This window comes from Cyprinus carpio, chromosome B5 (genome assembly GCF_018340385.1).
Source record: "Cyprinus carpio isolate SPL01 chromosome B5, ASM1834038v1, whole genome shotgun sequence".
Taxonomy (NCBI): domain Eukaryota; kingdom Metazoa; phylum Chordata; class Actinopteri; order Cypriniformes; family Cyprinidae; genus Cyprinus; species Cyprinus carpio.
The window spans coordinates 19882232-19899192 of record NC_056601.1 but is presented as its reverse complement, the minus strand read 5'-3'; the positions used below and the strand labels follow the sequence as shown (position 1 = coordinate 19899192).

Genomic DNA, 16961 nt, shown 5'->3' with positions numbered 1-16961 from the left:
TGCTCTTTTCCTTCAGCAAACCTTGCAACCGCTGAATGTTCTCACAACATCTGACCTTTTCCGTATTGATGTCATTGGGACAGTGGTAGAGGAACTGAGATTCCTCCAGTAGCCTCAGTAGTAATAAAAGAAGATTTGAACAATTGCCTACAACAATGTAATGAAGCTCATTCAAAAATAACTGGATATTGCTTGTTTTTGTCACGTAAAAATGAAGTTTAGTGGTTTTCAACTGGGTTTGCTTCAAAACTCTAATTTTAAACCAAGTGCCAGCCTAACACAGTTTGAGACACAAACATAAACAGAAAATGTCCTCTAAAATATACTTGTATACAGCTGCTCATTGTCTTTATAGTTTGACTGTTTGGTTTGTAAATGTCTCTTGAAATTTGACTATAGCCTATAATTCAATGCACAAACAAACCATTTTAATGAGTTAATGTACTCTGCATTTGGGTTGGATGCACCAGTTAACATCCTAAAACTGACCTACCACAATTTTGCCAAAATCCCATTTCCATACGACTCCTCTGTGCTCTCTACACAATGTAAGGCAATGTAGTTTCATATATAGGGTGTAATTCCACGTTTCATAAGCTAAGGATTTCTATTGGGGCACATTTTAGATCTGCGTTCAATAGAAATCTGGAGGCCCTTGGTAGAAAATTGTTTAGCGGCACCACTAAACATCAGCTGGAAGCAAATTTAGTTCTCCCGTCATGACCTCACCTCTAAAATGGAAGACCTCATCATTACAAGGCATGGATTCAAATCCTGGTCATCCTCAAGTCCAACAAACTAATAGGATGCTTTGTGTCAATGTTGCTTTTCTGTCTGCTCGTAGCACGTCAGAGGCCCCGGTTAGTTTTTCCTAATTGCTCTGTGAGGCTTGTGAGGGCAGTTATCCGCTATTGATGGTGCATTTGGGAGGAAAAGACCTTGGCTGTCAAGAACTCTGACAAATACAAGCAATGTATACTGTGAGTTATTGCAACACTAGATTGAAGAACATACAGTCCCTCTAAAGAAACAATGAAAAAAGCCCACCAAAGACCCCAAAGACCACTGAAAACAACACAGAGATCCAGTGGAAGCCACCTAATTCTGTGTTTACTAGATCCAATGAACCCACCAAATCAAATGAGGGAGGAATCAAAGCATAATTTCAGTGCTGTCTGTTATGACCTGATATGACCCTGACGTACAGTAAGTGTCCTCTTTTAGGTCACTGTGGAAGATGATATCTTTGCGGCTCCCACACAAAATAAAACCAAAATACAGGTATCTGCCAAAGAAGGAACAAGTTATAAGAATACGACAACTTTAGCACACAATAAACTTGCCATAAACAAGCATATGTTTATTGGGAGGTTAAAATATTATCCCTAAAAATGCTACTGGCAAGTCATACCTCGGCAACTATAACTGTCTGTCATTTTCTCAGATAAGCCTAACTTGGCTCTTTCCTAATGTACACAACTGTAATTTAAAAAAAGAAGAAGTTTTTTTTTGATAGAAGTCTCATGTTCACCAAGGCTGCATTTCTTTGATCAAAAATACTGTAAGAATAGTACTATTGTGAAATTTAAATACATTTGAACATATTTTAAAACATTATTTATTACTATAATAGAAATGCTGAATTTCCAACAGCCATATTCTCCAGTCTTCAGTGTTACAGTATATGATCCTTCAGAAATCTTCAGAAATTTATTTGATATAGAAATCCTTTGTAATATCACAAAAGTCTTTTTTTCTGTCACTTTTGATCAACTTAATGCATCATTGCTGAATCATATCTGTATTAAACTCTTACTGACCCTAAACTTTTGAACAGTTGTGTAAGTTTATGGTCGTTTGGGTAGTTTTACCCACTAAATCAATCAAATTCATTTGAGCACTCCCAAAAAATAAACAAATAAAATAAAATTGAATGAATGAATGAAAAAACCCCTCCTGAGTAAAGCCTGTTTGTGGTTTAATTAATTTTTATGATGTCCCTTTTTAATCCCTTACTGTACATTATAAACACTTAAAGAATTGGAGTCACTTGCAAATGGTTCCTTTTCTGGTTCATTTAAAGTGAAAGCATCATTTAGTACAATTTTACAGAAACTATACAAAAATACAGTACCCAACTCACTAAATGAGGATGAAACCATAATTGTTTTGCTTTTTAAATCTTGATCTTAAGTTGATGCTAATTAACTACGTGTCACCCTCATTGCCAGATTAAGAATATCAGTGCGAACTCTTATTATTTTTTTCAAGGGAAATGTCAACATGTTTTCGTTTATGTAAGGCTCAAGATCATTGTAGTGTGGATAGTAATTAGTTCACAGTGCCATATTGAATGTATTGTAGAAATGTTAGGAACAGTTCTGTTTACTTAGAGTAATCACTTTCAAATGAGTCCTTTCTCTTTTCAGTTAACTGTGAGAAGTGTTTGCCTCAATTCTGATTTGAAATCGCTAGTTTAAACTTTAAAACAGCTTGTCTGAGGTTGAGAACACAGCCAAGAGAGGTGGAGCTCAACTGTGAACGCAATAGCCATTACATAATGAAAGCATTTATATTATAACTCCCTAAAACTCCTTAAACTGACACGACAAAGATGAAAATTAAGCATTTATTGGCTTCTCCAAATACAAAAATTACACTGGGCAGACGCACTTACCCTGTGGCGGAGCAATTTACTCAATTATTTGCTTTTGGCAGCAACCTTTCAGAATTCATACAAGAATACTGTCAAATTTCTTTGGTTCTAAACTTACAAAGAAAGTCAAACTCCTTGTTTACAGCCACTTATTAGCACAATTCAGGCCTGACAATGAATTGGTCAGCAGCTCAGCTTCTGAGGGGAGGAGGATGTGCAGTCAGTTTTATTATTTGCTTGGGTAATCCTCTGGCGTGACAAAGCAAACGGCCCCCTGAGTTTATACGTTTCTATATGATTTACAGCTGTATTTAAATGTTAAGAGTCCAGCTCCAACTGCCGTTTCTAGACCTTTCACAACAAGTTGTGTACTCTGCCGGGAAATGCGTCATCACACATGCCAACTTTTTTTGTTTTGGCACCACGCGCGGGTAGAGCGATCCAGTGTGCTTCCAGAGTTCGCTGTTGTAACTTTGGAGAAGTTACTTCATTCTTTGTCTGTCAAAAGAGAAGTTCACTTTCTCTGGCAGCCAGGAAAACTTGCTCAAGGAAAAAGCAAGGGAGGATCAAGTGAAAGAGGATGACAAGTCCACTGGAAAAAGAACAGTACACAAGTGTGCAGAAAAAGCCTTTCTAGGGCTATTTACCATCCTCACGGATCTTTCTCTTTGTTGGAAAGTGAGGTGAACGTCCATATGGAAATGCTATATGCAACCGTTTGTTGCCATGGCTTTGGAAAAACACCCAAACATATATGTGCGTGCTTCATCTACAGTGTCTACAATGCATTGTGGGTAGGGTTCAGAGAGTTTCCCCCGCTTCTGTGGGTGTCCTTAAAAGTTTCCTCTCCAAGGAGATAATTATTACAACGCAAGACGTATTACCCTGTCTGAATCTGTAGTAACAATGCAGATTATACAGCTTTTTGCTCTGCTTATTTACCAGTTATTGAAGCGTAAACGAGGAATTCGACTAAGTAAACGTCTAAAGAATAAAAAAAAAACATACCTTTTTGGTTTTAACAGTAGAATGGCAGCAGTCTCCACCATCGTAGCTGCAGAACGCTCGGTTGTTGATGGCGTCGCAGTAATTATCACCCATGAACGGCTGGTGAAAAACAGATAAAACAGCTCTGTAATATGAATTTACTGAATATATAAACACACAAACAACATCAGCAATAAAATGCTATAGAAATGAACTCTTCTTGTGGTTCTTCTTGCGGTTCATTGTCAAACAATAATGAGTTCCCCCATAAACCCCATCAATAAATTCATGTAAAACCAGAAAGCAAGAAATAAAGAGACAGCCATTCACACTTGCATACATCCGCAACTGTGTAAAAATAGACACACAGACTTGAGTCTGTTGCAATTATGTTGCCCTGGAAAAATTGAGTTAGTATTCCCGGGCTTGTGGATGGTGGAGGCCGCTTTTAATGGGGAAACCGAAGCCCTATTAAACTTATATGTGTCTCCCTTGGGAGTTACTACACATTTCCATCTCGACAGGCACAAAAGGTTGCCCAACACACCTGTGACCTTTTCCAGTTTGAAATCATCTCTCTGGCCCGACCCAAAAGCTTTCAGAGGGCTGCTAATTACCACCCATTGAAACTGGGTCAGGATGAGCTGGGTTCAAAAGTCTGCAGCTCTGGCCCGAATAAAAAATGGACCGGTCATCTTTCTGCCACAGCAAGACTTGTTATAAATGAGAGAGAGGTGCAGATTAATCGCACTTTCAGAACAGAGTCACATGTGCTTTGAAGAAATGATGTTTCGTCAAAGAGCAATATACAGTACATGTCAAAATGTCAGTTCAGTCTTTGCAGTGGCAAATGATTTTTCAACAGCTCTTTCTGCAAGAAGACACAGTAGCGGTTTTTTTTATTATTATTCTCACTCTGTGATTTGAGGAAGTTGGGAACATGATACCCTCTAAATGAGTTTTCCAGGTTCGTCTATAACGCAAAAAGAAAACAAACTGCTCTTAAAAAGAAAGGTGGTAACAAATCCCACTTGTCTGCTGTTGTTGGGCCTGTTAAACCTGACTCAGATTAGGCTAGACTGGCCCGAAGAGCAAAGGAGAGGAAGACACTAAGCACAGCATGTTTATTTATGTATTAGACTTCAAAGAGCGTGAGAAGATGGCAGAAACAACTTTCAAGGTCAGGCTACAGAGAACAGACCTCCATGACTGCATAGAGCTTAAAGCTATGGCTGGGAGATTACCTTGAGACAACTATCAGCGGAATAATGTTGTTATCATGCAAACCTACAGTGGGAGTTTAACTGAATCATTTAATCATTTAAATTTAAAATACATAAAATGAAGTTAAATAATAGATAAATATAAATGAAATAATAAAAATGAATAAAATAAATGATTTTCAAAACATAAATAGCAGAAAAATAAATGAATAAAAATTACTATAATAAAAATAAATTCAAAATACATTATTTAAAGTAAACAAACAATAAAATTTAATTATATATATATATATATATATATATACATATACATACATATATATATATATATACATACATAAAAATATGGTAGGGCTTACCTCGCATCCCTTAATACAGTGGAGGGCCTCTGGGTTAGGATACCACTTTAGACCCATGGTGCACACAATATTCTGTGTGAGAGAAAATGACAGAATAACAAAGTTAAAATTCAAAGTTAACAATGTTTAATGGTTTCAGACAATACAGTTCCATTAGAGTGAATTAACAAAAAAAATAGCAGCAACTGTAAGGGTTTTTCAACAACACTGTAAAAAAGATTTTGCACAGTTAAAATAAAACACAGATTATTGGAGTGTGTCTTACAAGAAAATACTACTTCAGTCTTTCCACTTCAAAATTTCATGGTTAATTCTATGAGGTACTTGCCATTTATTTGTAATTAACTGTGAAATGTACTTATTTCAGAGGGAAATTGTTTCTACACCGTTTTCATTCAGTTAAATTGACAAGAAAATGTATGTAAAGCTTGCCTAAACAAAACTCAATAAATGGTTAGCTGCTATGCAGTTGTAAAGGTGTTCTAAGCATTTTTAGCAAGTTTCTATGGTGTTCTGACCTCAAAGTCTCTGTAATATTCTGATTTCTACAAGTAAGTTTAACGGATTTATTGTAACCCTTTTATTATCCTGAGTTTGTTTACCTCTTAAAAAAAAAAAAAAACCTAACAGCCTAGCCTCCCTCAAAAAGACTCATGATTTGAGGTATCATGGCGCAGGATGAGTTACACGCTAAGGTTCAGCACACAGTGTCTTTGGTTTGTTTAATAAGCCTTCAGGCTGGCGGGATTTCAGTTTGAATGTGGAGAACCTTTGCTCTGTTTGTTGACAGATTTCTTTGCCTAACACACAGAACACAAACAAATAAAATCCTCTATGAGCCCAGTGTTCCGGTGGTGATGCTTAAATCAGCTAGGAATCAATGAAAGAGCTCGGCTTGAAGGATTACAGTCTTAAGAGCTTGGCTAAGTAGGGGACTCATTAAACTCCAGGAGTGCTACCCAGCTCCCACCCCTGCTGAGGAGAGCAAAGGGGGGCGGCAGACCTCGGCGGCTCTGCCTCCTGGGTTAGCACAGGTAGAGAGGATGTTTGGAGAGGTGAAATGACGTGGTCTGGGGGAACTCCAGATGCGATGAGGAATGGAAAGGCTGAGCATAAACAGAACATTTCCAAGAAAGCAGGCCTTGGCCCTGCTGGCCAACTGTGACCATCCACACACATACACACACGCTTAGTATTCAGTGTCACACCAAGGACCCAAGCGGCTTGTTTACTCAAGGCCTAATTTAAACCGTCTGCTCCTGAACTTGTGCTTGTTTTTATAGTTTCTCCGCAGGCCTGAGCTGCACGAGTGCAACCTGCCTTCTATTAAATAGACTTTTATACTATCTGTATCAGAGACTGTTTTAAGGTCTTTCATATTTTCCGTCCTATACGGTCAAGACACAACATTTCCTGTTGGTTTCCAAGCTTGTATGCACCACACGTCGGCTGATTTATGGAAAACCAGATGCATACAGACAGCAGGATGTTTTCTTCCAAGTCTCGCCATTTGAATGCTATCAATAAAATTGACAGAAATAAACGGCGTTCCAACAGATTCCATGAAGAAACTCCAAGGACCTTGTTGGGTCAATCCCCATGCTAGGCTGATTTATCCTGGAGAAATCCTATGATATGGAGAATCAGGCCTGAAGGAAACTATAGCAGCGCTCTTGGATGCGGGCGGTAAATTTGTTTGTGCTTCCTAAAGCTCCACTGCAGCTTAAACAATCAAGTAAAGAACCACATGGCACAGACCACAATGAAAAAGCATGAAAGGCACCACCACACCAAAGGACGTCCACAATAGTACAGAGGAGGAAATGCAAATATGGAATGAATAATCCAGACAACCTCATAACCACTAGCGGGCATGACGTCACTCAAAAATGTCATTCAGTAGTCCATATATAAATGAATGACATAGTAAATGCGGAAATGGATATTCCTTGAGACCTGTCTGGCCTCTGTGACCCTAGCCGCAGCTATTGATATACTGTCATATGAAATCACTAGTTTCCACAAAGATACAGAAGAATAAGCCACACTTTTGACTCTTTCCATGAGTTTTAAAGAGTCACAGGCTGTTATGTGGTTGGCATCTGTCAGTAGGACACAAAGCAAAGACCTTACTGTACTGAGATAAAATCACTTGTTTCATCTTGCAGACTTAAAGGACTTTGAAAGTAAGTGCTGGTGAGAGAAAAGACATTCAAATGCTACTACCCGTCTGGAATATGACAATGGTTTAAACAGTCACCATGTTGTCATGGCAAAGGTTTTGCATTCTTTAGTCATCACTGACCACAGTTTGAGGTGAGGAGAATACCATTCGGTTTGCCATTTGCCGTTCTAGACTGTGACTCTCTCAGGAAATATGAAAAGGAAATATGTGTTATTACTGTCTTAAGCTTTTGTTTGTGTCTACTACGTATTTTGTGACAAAAGCTTCCTGAGGGGAAGTGCTCGAGTGCTGGCGATGTCCAAACATTAATGCAGCCACATCGTCATGCTGTTATCGTACAGATGAAATGTTTGTTTGTGGGTCTGACAATTATTTGCTTTGGAGCAGAACCTGCATCTCGTGTTTCTTTCACCTTCCTCTAGTCATGCTCCTCTGGGGTATTCCAGAAAGCAGGTTATGTGACATACCCGGATAAGTTTAGGGATAAGGAAAAGGATAACCTCAACCTGCATATCTGGTAAAAGGTAAGATGATCATTCCCAGATGCATTTTTGGAACCAATAACCATGACAAAGAAACATTTGGGTTAATAAACGGAGAATTTGGGGTTTATGTGAGGGTAAGTTAACCCTGCACACGGGAAAGGGCAAATGTCACCAATGTGAATGAGTGTGTGTGTGTGTGTGTGTGTGTGTGTGTGTGTGTGTGGTCTAGTGCATTTCAGTCAGGTAAACATAATGATACATTGGACTTCATAACAGCCTAGAGCAAAAATTTATCATTCCCATTTTTGTTGTTAATGATCAATCTGGTCATTAATCGTTAAGTAACAACTGCCGACTTCTCTGGTGTGTTTACATCTTAAGGTGTTTATTTTGACTACTTTTAGTGCTTAGGTTACAACCCTTTGCTGAACTATTACACAGAAGATTATTTCTGAGAAGTTATGTCATAATCATGTGTTAAAAGCACCGCATGGTGTTAAATATAGGTACTCAATGTTTGAAGGTTCAGCTCGTACTATGAACAGGTCTCAAACATTTACCAAACAAATCCAGTGTAACATATGAGATAAAACTAAGAAGATAAACCATTTATGATAGTAAAGTGAGCCCACCCAAATCTTCCCATGTTTGGGCTCTCACCTTAACTTTGGGTGGGTTCCACCAGTGGTCTTTCATCACAGCTGTGACACTCGTGTTGCTGGGGAGGAGGACCACACTGCTGCTAGCATCTCTACACGCCACCTCACACTCCTTTCCTGTTGGGTATCACAGACAGGTGTTATTCATGACACTGATATATTGACATCTGCTTCAGGGCAAATTTCTGCCCCACAAGAACAAGACACATTAACTGTATATTTAATCACAATTGAGTTATTACCAAAAATCAGCTCTTCAATACAATGTGACAGATGGGTTGGACTAAAAATTTGAAATCTAATTGAAAACATGTTGTAGTTGCACCGGCCTTTGTGGTAATGTTGAGAATGCAGTGCATACTTGTGTGTGCAGTGTGTTTTGGGCCTAAGAATTGAAAAGCAGATATGCAGAGACCTATGCCGTGTCCGTCCTTGCAGTTGAGATGGATAGTTGGGCTAAGATTTTGTGGAAGGGAACACTGGCCTGTCCGGTTGGGGCAAAGACGGAAAGAACCTGTCCAGTTCCCGTCCTTTCTGCATCGGATCACGTTGTTTGAAGGACCCTGGAGAAAAGGTCAACATTTCTATTAATCATCATAAAGGAAGCTCACTAACCATCACCACTTGGCAAAAAAACAAAACAAAAAAAACATATGTGGTTGAATGTAAGGGTGGAGCATGACCTTATGGTTAAGTTGTCTATATTATGCATTAGAAGCTGTGTAACTGACAAATGATATAAAAGCACATTTAAAATGCAAGATCAGTCTACCAGTCAAGCTGCTGACGAATAGCCAGAGGGATGACGCAGAGCAATCGTGATGCTTAAAAGTGAGTGATAGAGTGTGCATGATGAATGGAAAGCGCTGTAGGCAGTAATGGGAGGTGATGGACTGAGATGTTGATGGTGGAAAAAAGAAAACAAGGAGAGGAGAGAGAGAACACGACAGACCTGCTTGCAGCGGCTGTGCTGTCTCACCGTGTGGTTAGCCCTGTTGCAGTCGATCCAGCAGTCGCTGTTGAACTGAAAGCCATTTGTGCACTTGTAGGTACCGTGGAAAATGGGAGGAGGCGGCTCACATGTGACTGCCACACACTCACCCGACTGCCAGGTTCCATCCTCCGTACACTGCCGCTTAAACGCACGCCTGTGATACATCACAGGCACTGACCTGCAACACATTCATTAAAACAATGAGAGAGAGATAGTATTTGAATACCTGGAAGGCTGGAATACACTGCACTAGTTTGCCCAGACTTTTGCACTCATTTCCAGTATGAAAGAGTCCCAGTCTGCAGATTTTGGGTAGTCGGAGTTGACAGATTTCACAGAAAATGATAGAATGTATGATGGGGCCAGATTTTTTAGCTTCAGTCTGTAATTCCATCCAGTGTGTTTGTGAGTTTGTTGTACTGTATTTGAAATGACTTCAAAGTCTGGTATTCGTGATCTTCAGTTGTTTAGTGTATGATACCTAGTCCTGGTTTTACAGACAGGGTTTAGCCTTAACCAGGATTAGGCCATAGTTCAATTAGGACATTTAAGTTATTTTTTATAAACGTGCCTTGGGAAAAAAAAAAAACATTACTGGTGTGCATCTTGAGACAAAACAAAGCCACTGATATATATATTTTAATATCAGTCAGTGCCAGTTTCTTTCAGTTGAAACAGCTCAGACTTGCACTTTAGTCTAGTACTAGGCTTAAGCCTTGTCTGTGAAACTGGGGGCTAGTGTTTTTAAATCCATATTTTAAAAGTTCTGTAGTGTATTCCAGCCTTAAAACAGCTTTTAATAATCGGCTGTTCTCAGAATAAAAGGTTCATGGACATCCATAGTAAGTTCATGAACCATCTGATGAATACTGCACTCAAAACTGGCAAGCACTGTCCAAAATGACAAGTTGTAATCTGATTGGCTGCCTTTCCACAACTTCTCGGAGTCAGGGTGAGTCAAATTATCACCAAATAAATATCCATCCATCCATCTATCCATTTTCCAAACCGCTTGTTGTACATAGGTCGCAGGCCAAGTAAATATCTCAAGTAGAATATAAAAAGACTGAATATTGCACTTTTCTGAATTACATGAAATATTTGGTTTACATTTACATTTGAACGCACAGAAATTCTGATCAAAGTCCCATTTTCGTTCATTTTAAGTTAAATGACATATTAAAACCAAACTTTGGTTGGTTTCTTTACATGTCGGTAACACAGTCGCTTCCTGTATAAATGGGTTGTTTTTGGCCAGAATAATCTAAATTTGACATTTAAAGTGGATCAGATTTACGACTATAGTCAAATGTCTGGCTACACGTGGCTACGTGAGTAATTGACCAACAGGGTAAATAATGTCTAAGAAATTATCCAAGCTTTCAAACAACTGATACAGCCCTGAGTATTCAAATGCCAAAACATCATTAACTAAATCTGCAATGCAGTAAACAAGAGGACGATACAGTTCCGGACACGGAACTCATTAAAGTTAAGTAATGTAAGTCATAATTATGCATTTAGGTCCGTTTAGTGGTGTCTCACCTCTTGGGCTTGTCTATGTGGGGCACATGGTAGCCAGGCTTGCACTTGTACTTGCAGAAAGACCCAACTTTGAGGCCTGTGGCATTACAGCGTTTGGTCTGCAGGACAGCGTTGGGTACAGGAGGAGGGACCGGACAGCGTAGCTCACATAGAGCCTCAGGGAAGGACCACATGCCATCCTCCATACACGTCAGCACGTTATTACTTCCTGCAGAGACAAAAGCACCAAGAAAAAGGACAAGCTGACTTCAGATCTAAAGTGAACCTACTTCAATCTGATATAAAACACAGGACTGTTTTCTCAGTGCACTGTTTTTTGTAGTTGGTGTCAATACCACATTTGGCATTTTACAGAGCTGACCTCTCAATCCCAAAGGCCTTTAGTTTTAGGATGTGTCAGGGTCTACCCACCCACTAACTGAGCCGGCTCCCGGCACTGAAAAGTGCACTTCTTGCCGTAGGTGGTTCCTTCAGAGAACTCAAAGATAGCCGGGTGCACGTGGTACTTGTCAGGCCGCCCGCAGTCCACAGGTTCACAGGTCACCTGCTTGTTCCATTTCCCATCAGCGCAGGTGAGGGTCACCGTGGATTCAGACTGAAGAGAAGGAAAAAAACAAAGGCAATAGTTCAAAACATGGGAAAAGAACATTTTGTTTTCTCTAGGTCAATTCACTGCAACCGCAACAATCCATCAGACCAGACCATATCAAATAATACACTGTTTCAATAACACTATATAGACAAAAAATACAGCTAAATGAAATGAAATGTATTTATGTATCTCTTGGTGAAAGGAAGCAGTGGGAAGCTAACAGTCTGAGTGGGTGATAATAAAGGGCTTGGGTAAAGCATATAAAGCTGTCAGAACTGAAGACAGAGTGAGTATTACAAGTCAGGTCTGACCTGTGTGATGTCTCCAAAGACATCTGTGCTAATAGCGACCCCCAATAAGAACAAAACAATGAAACTTTCTGTCGAATCACTGCCATGACATAACGTGACTTGTGTTTCATTAGTGATTTGATACTGATTTTCTGTTGGAAAACCCTGAACGAGTCCAAGTGCGCCAAGCCCAGTTCCGTGAAAATGAGACTGACGAAGCAGATCTTCATTTTCACATGAGAGTAAAGTTACAAACTGTCACGAATTCATGATTGTTCATACACTTACGGTAAATTACAATAACCTTGGTGCTGAACACTAACATTTATAATGAACTAGCTGGTGTTTTTAAGGTAATGTTGACCGTAATAGCAGTATTTCCCGCTCCTGTTATACATCCATAGGTAATTTTGCTTGATTTATTACAAAAAGGACAAATTAATTTATTCCAGCATGAGAACAATCCTGGTCATAGAAAGTATGAATCCTTCCTCTAACCAAAATAGACACTGCATATTTCAAAAGGTGCATGAGAACATGCTAAAACAAATAGTAAAAAAGTGAGAGTGCTTACTCTCTCTTTTTCTCTCTCCTCACTCTGTCAAAATCCAGTCCAACAATGAAGACTAGTCGGCCGATAGTTTATTTGGACTATTTAGTTGTCCTTGTCTCTTGAGTAATATGCAGGGACATTTATTATTGACTCAAAACATAAATCACTGCTTTTATTAACACAAATCCCTTACTGTGCCCGCAAACAACCAACGAATCAAACTGTACTGTGTACAAAGCAGGAATAACAGTCATGAATTTGTCACGAGCAGCACAACACTGCATTCTTCTACTAGTTCTTCAATGAATCTTCAAATGTGTGAACCATGTAGAAAGTTTGTGCTTTTATTGCACGGCAGCAAATTTAAGACTTTTCTTAGCCAAAAAAAATTATTGTCATCTAACATGGTGTGTGGGTTATGAGACTGTTGTAATTTTTGTGTGTGGTATTAAGCATTAAGTAAAAAGTGATGTTTAACATAAACCATACCCAGCGGCTTGGAGTCCAGACTGTTTTAATGAAGCACAGAGTAAAACATGCACTTCTCCACAGATTTCTCCTTTTGTTTATGACAAGTGATGAAAGCTAGTTGGTTCCAAAACAGAAAAAAAAGAAGAAGAAGAAAAAAAAAAGATGTCAGCTATGTTTATTGAAACAATTTTTGTGAAGCCAAAAGTTTTTGCTGGCAAGGCACAGATTATTGTGGCAAATTTTCTTTAACTTGCATACACAAAACAAAACATCAAGATGTACGAACAGCATTTCTGTTGCTGCTTTACTGTGACCCAGGCCATCTTTTTTTCTTTCTCTCGTCTCTTTTCTCTTTATTTGAAATTGCAGATTTAAATGGGCTGGAATGTGGTGAGCTTATCTAATGTTCTGTACCCTCTCAGGAAATGTACCAGCACCTAAAACTGAGCAAAGCAGTGGGAAGCATTTGAAATGCAATCCAGACACAGTTACAAAACACTTTTTGCCCCCTTCTTTCCCTCTTCCTTTTCTTGCGCTGAAGCTCTTATTGAAAACAGCTCACCATGGAAGTGTGAGCCTTGAATATTTGAGGTGAATATATGAAAAAAAAAAACAATGCGAAAAAAGCAAAATACATAAAACCAAAGTAAGCACCACAATAAACTAAGCAAAGCAAAACAAACAAAGAAAAGCAAACAAAAACTAAGCAGAGCCAAAAGTTAAACTAAGCAAAACAAAATGAAAACAGCAAAAACAGTAAAAACTAAAATAATAGACAAAAACAAAACAATGTTAAAACAAACTAAGCAAAATAAATTAGGCAAAACAAAAATAAACTAAGTAAAGCAAAAGCTAACACTAAATAAAGAAAAACAAACTAAAGTAACAAAACAATAAAATTAAGTACAATTAAAGACAAACAAACAAACAAACAAACAAACAAACAAAAAAACAGACAAAAAGCCAAGCAAAAGCTAAACTGAGCATAAAACAATAAGACAAAAATAGCAAACAAAAGGAAATTGAGCAAAAGCTAAAAGCAAAAACAACAACAAAGCAAAGCTAAACTGAGCACAAGACAACAGACAAAAAGGATAAAACTAGATTAGGTAAAGCAAAAGCTAAAAGTAAACTGAACAAAATGAAGAGCAACTCAACTGTTTATGAAAAAGTCTCTATTTGACTTCTTCATGTGAGGGCAGCAATGTAATAAAAGACCTCATATCACTGGCTCAATAAAATCCTAAACAGAACGGTAGTCACAATCTACTCAACATCTCCCCCTAGGGTCAGAGAGACCGCCGTCTGTGTCATAACAATGCCAAAGAGCGTGTTAGTCCACATACCTGGCTTCTTTATAAAACTTGCAAGAGGCTACAGAAGTACATAAAAGTGTCATCTAACTTTCCCTGCCCAGACATCTCTGGCCCTCTCAAAGCCATTTCAAAGCTCAATGGCAGCTTAGACACGAGGTTTATTAGCCGGCACTGGCTGCATTACAGGAGCAGTAAAAGAAATGACCACAGTCACATGGGCTGTGTGGGACGAAAAGGAAAACATAAACTGTTGTGGCTGAACAGAAGAAACACACACATGCAGGGGGCTGTTTAAATGCCCACCTGTACGGTACGTAATCCCTGCCGCAGGCACAAACGAAAACATAAACACGTTCTCTGACAGGTCATTCCTTCTGGTGAACATAGGGGAAGGGGACAGCCGTCACATCGGGGGGTGGCAAGTTGCGGAGGGGGGGAGAGGGGTGTCTGCGTGCGGAGTTTCCTTCTTTTAAAACTTTACAGCTGCTGATTCCTCCTCCACTGAGTATTTAACTACCACTGACTACTGTGCCTAATTCAACACAGATGCCTCTGTTGGCTTTTCTTCTACACCCCAGCACCATCCTGTGTTTCTCTCTCCGCGCACTCACACACGCACGCACGAATACATAGTAACACACGTAAGCAAACATGCTCGACACACACGTACGCTCACACACAAACACATAAGCGTTAGAAAAAAAGAAGAGGAAAAACAGGGGGTAAAGCAAACCTCGAACTCTAAGCTTCCCTCTGCTCTGTTGAAATGTTGTTTGCCTAACAGTGATTTCAGGACATGCTCTGCTTTCAATAACACCTTGGCAAAAACAAGCGGCCGGCAGCCAGGAAGCTGCGGACACAAAGACATGACACTGTAGTGGTGCTTGTTGCTGTAGTTATCTGCTCCCAAACTGTCCTCCGTTCATGATGGGTTGCGAGATTACAACCCTCAATGCTTGGCTTGGCCCGCAACCTTATTAACACACATTTATCTCTGTCTGCAACAGCTCCTAATGCTGTTTTTTTTTTTTTTTTTTCAATAGGACCGTATTGGCACCCTCTCCATGATGTTACGGTAACAGGTTAATGATGAAATGGCTAATTTGTCTCTGACTAGAGCCTTTAGGAACACACATTATGAGCTCCCTGGGGATGGATGATAAGCTGTAATGACTTTGCTGGGATCAGCACTTTCGCTCTGTAAAGGTACGAGGGCTCCCTCGCACTGCCGTCATCAGCTCTCCTGCTCACACGCAAGCGAGACTTGGAAATCCATCATGCCAGTTTCTTTTTAACCTTTAAATGGTCAAATTTTTGTAGGGTAAACTCCGGAGCTGTCATAATATAATTTCTAAACAAATGCCCATTTACAATCCCGTGCACGTTTTGATATTATTTAAGCTACTGTACACACTCACACAATATGTCCAGATTTTAGTTCCCCCCATTTCAGTTTATTTCAATTTTGCTGTGCTATAAATGTAGCACTACTACAGTTGGGTAACAGTCGTGGCCATCTTAATGTAAACTCTCCCCTCTTACCTTACATAACTGGACCAGACATCTCCCCAATGGCCCCCGAAGCCCCAACCCCGGACCCCAATGTGCACCGCTGTTAAATAAGCCGAGCCCTCCCAAAAGCAGAGAAAAACTGTCTGCTGCCTTTCCTTCCAAATGCGTAATAACTCACAGGCCAAGCTTCTCAGTCGACTGCGGCTGCTGGCAGAAACCCACCCAACATACAGTAGAGCCCAAGTGCTTACAAAGAACACACAGCACTTTCTCGTCTTTTCTGTTTTTACGTTTGCATTTTCCCTTTTCTTTCTTCTCCTTGTTCTCCTTCTGTCAATATCACAAGAGAACAAGCGCTGGAAAACAGAACAGAGTTGTTTTTGAAAGACCAGAGCTGCAAATGGCCCAAAACGGTCTTTGTGAATGGGTGGGGTGAAGGATGGCCGTGGGCTTGTGGAGTTAGTACAGCGCCAAACCCTTGGCCAGGTGGAGTGGGATAAAGGATTGCCATTGCCACCACTGGCCTTTTGTGTGGGGGACCGGGGTCAATGGGTTGCCGTAATCGCTGCTCGTTGCTTAGCAAGTGTGTACTGGGCCGGTGCCGCTGATCCGTGGCTGTGCCTTAAACTGAGTCCTCGGGGAGTACGGTGGCGGCTGAGCATGGTGCTCCACTGTTTTGAAGTCAAATAGACTCGAACAAATTGCATCCTGACCGACTACACTCTGACACTTTCTTCACACGTTCAAGCAGCGGTGAACCAGAAAATGCAAGCGCAATTAACAGATGTGCATGGCACACACACGCAATACACAAAGACGTACGCATGCAGACACAGATACCAGACAGAGCCTTGGGAATGGACGCCACTGTTCTGTTTGATACTTTTATGACATTAAAAGACAAAAACATTTAACTAGTGAATGGTTCAGCTGCATCTGGTCTGGCAAACTCTACCTGAATCTGAACCTGAAAGCTGAATACAAGTAAAGTGAGTAGCTTTTTGACATGTATCTCAATACTTTACCTGTACTCACCCTAATTACACACCAGTCAATGGCTGAACTCAACGGAATACATTCAAGGGACTGTCCATAAGTCACTGAATCACAGTTTGTAATGTCCTAACAAAAAAA

General features: G+C 39.9%; 1 protein-coding gene across 2 annotated transcripts in view; it reads right to left on the bottom strand.

The window, feature by feature from the left end:
- Nucleotides 1-16961, bottom strand: part of LOC109062165 (pappalysin-1-like) — a 73875-nt gene that overhangs the window by 7867 nt on the left and 49047 nt on the right. Inside the window, exons 15-21 of one of the 2 annotated variants that reach the window (XM_042724802.1) lie at nt 11505-11688; nt 11094-11301; nt 9507-9726; nt 8970-9117; nt 8556-8671; nt 5226-5297; nt 3665-3763 (exon numbers count right to left, since the gene is read on the bottom strand). In XM_042724802.1, coding sequence (XP_042580736.1) covers nt 3665-3763; nt 5226-5297; nt 8556-8671; nt 8970-9117; nt 9507-9726; nt 11094-11301; nt 11505-11688 — 1047 coding nt within the window. The remainder of the gene's footprint in view (nt 1-3664; nt 3764-5225; nt 5298-8555; nt 8672-8969; nt 9118-9506; nt 9727-11093; nt 11302-11504; nt 11689-16961) is intronic. The other variant, XM_042724803.1, reaches the window with a different exon arrangement.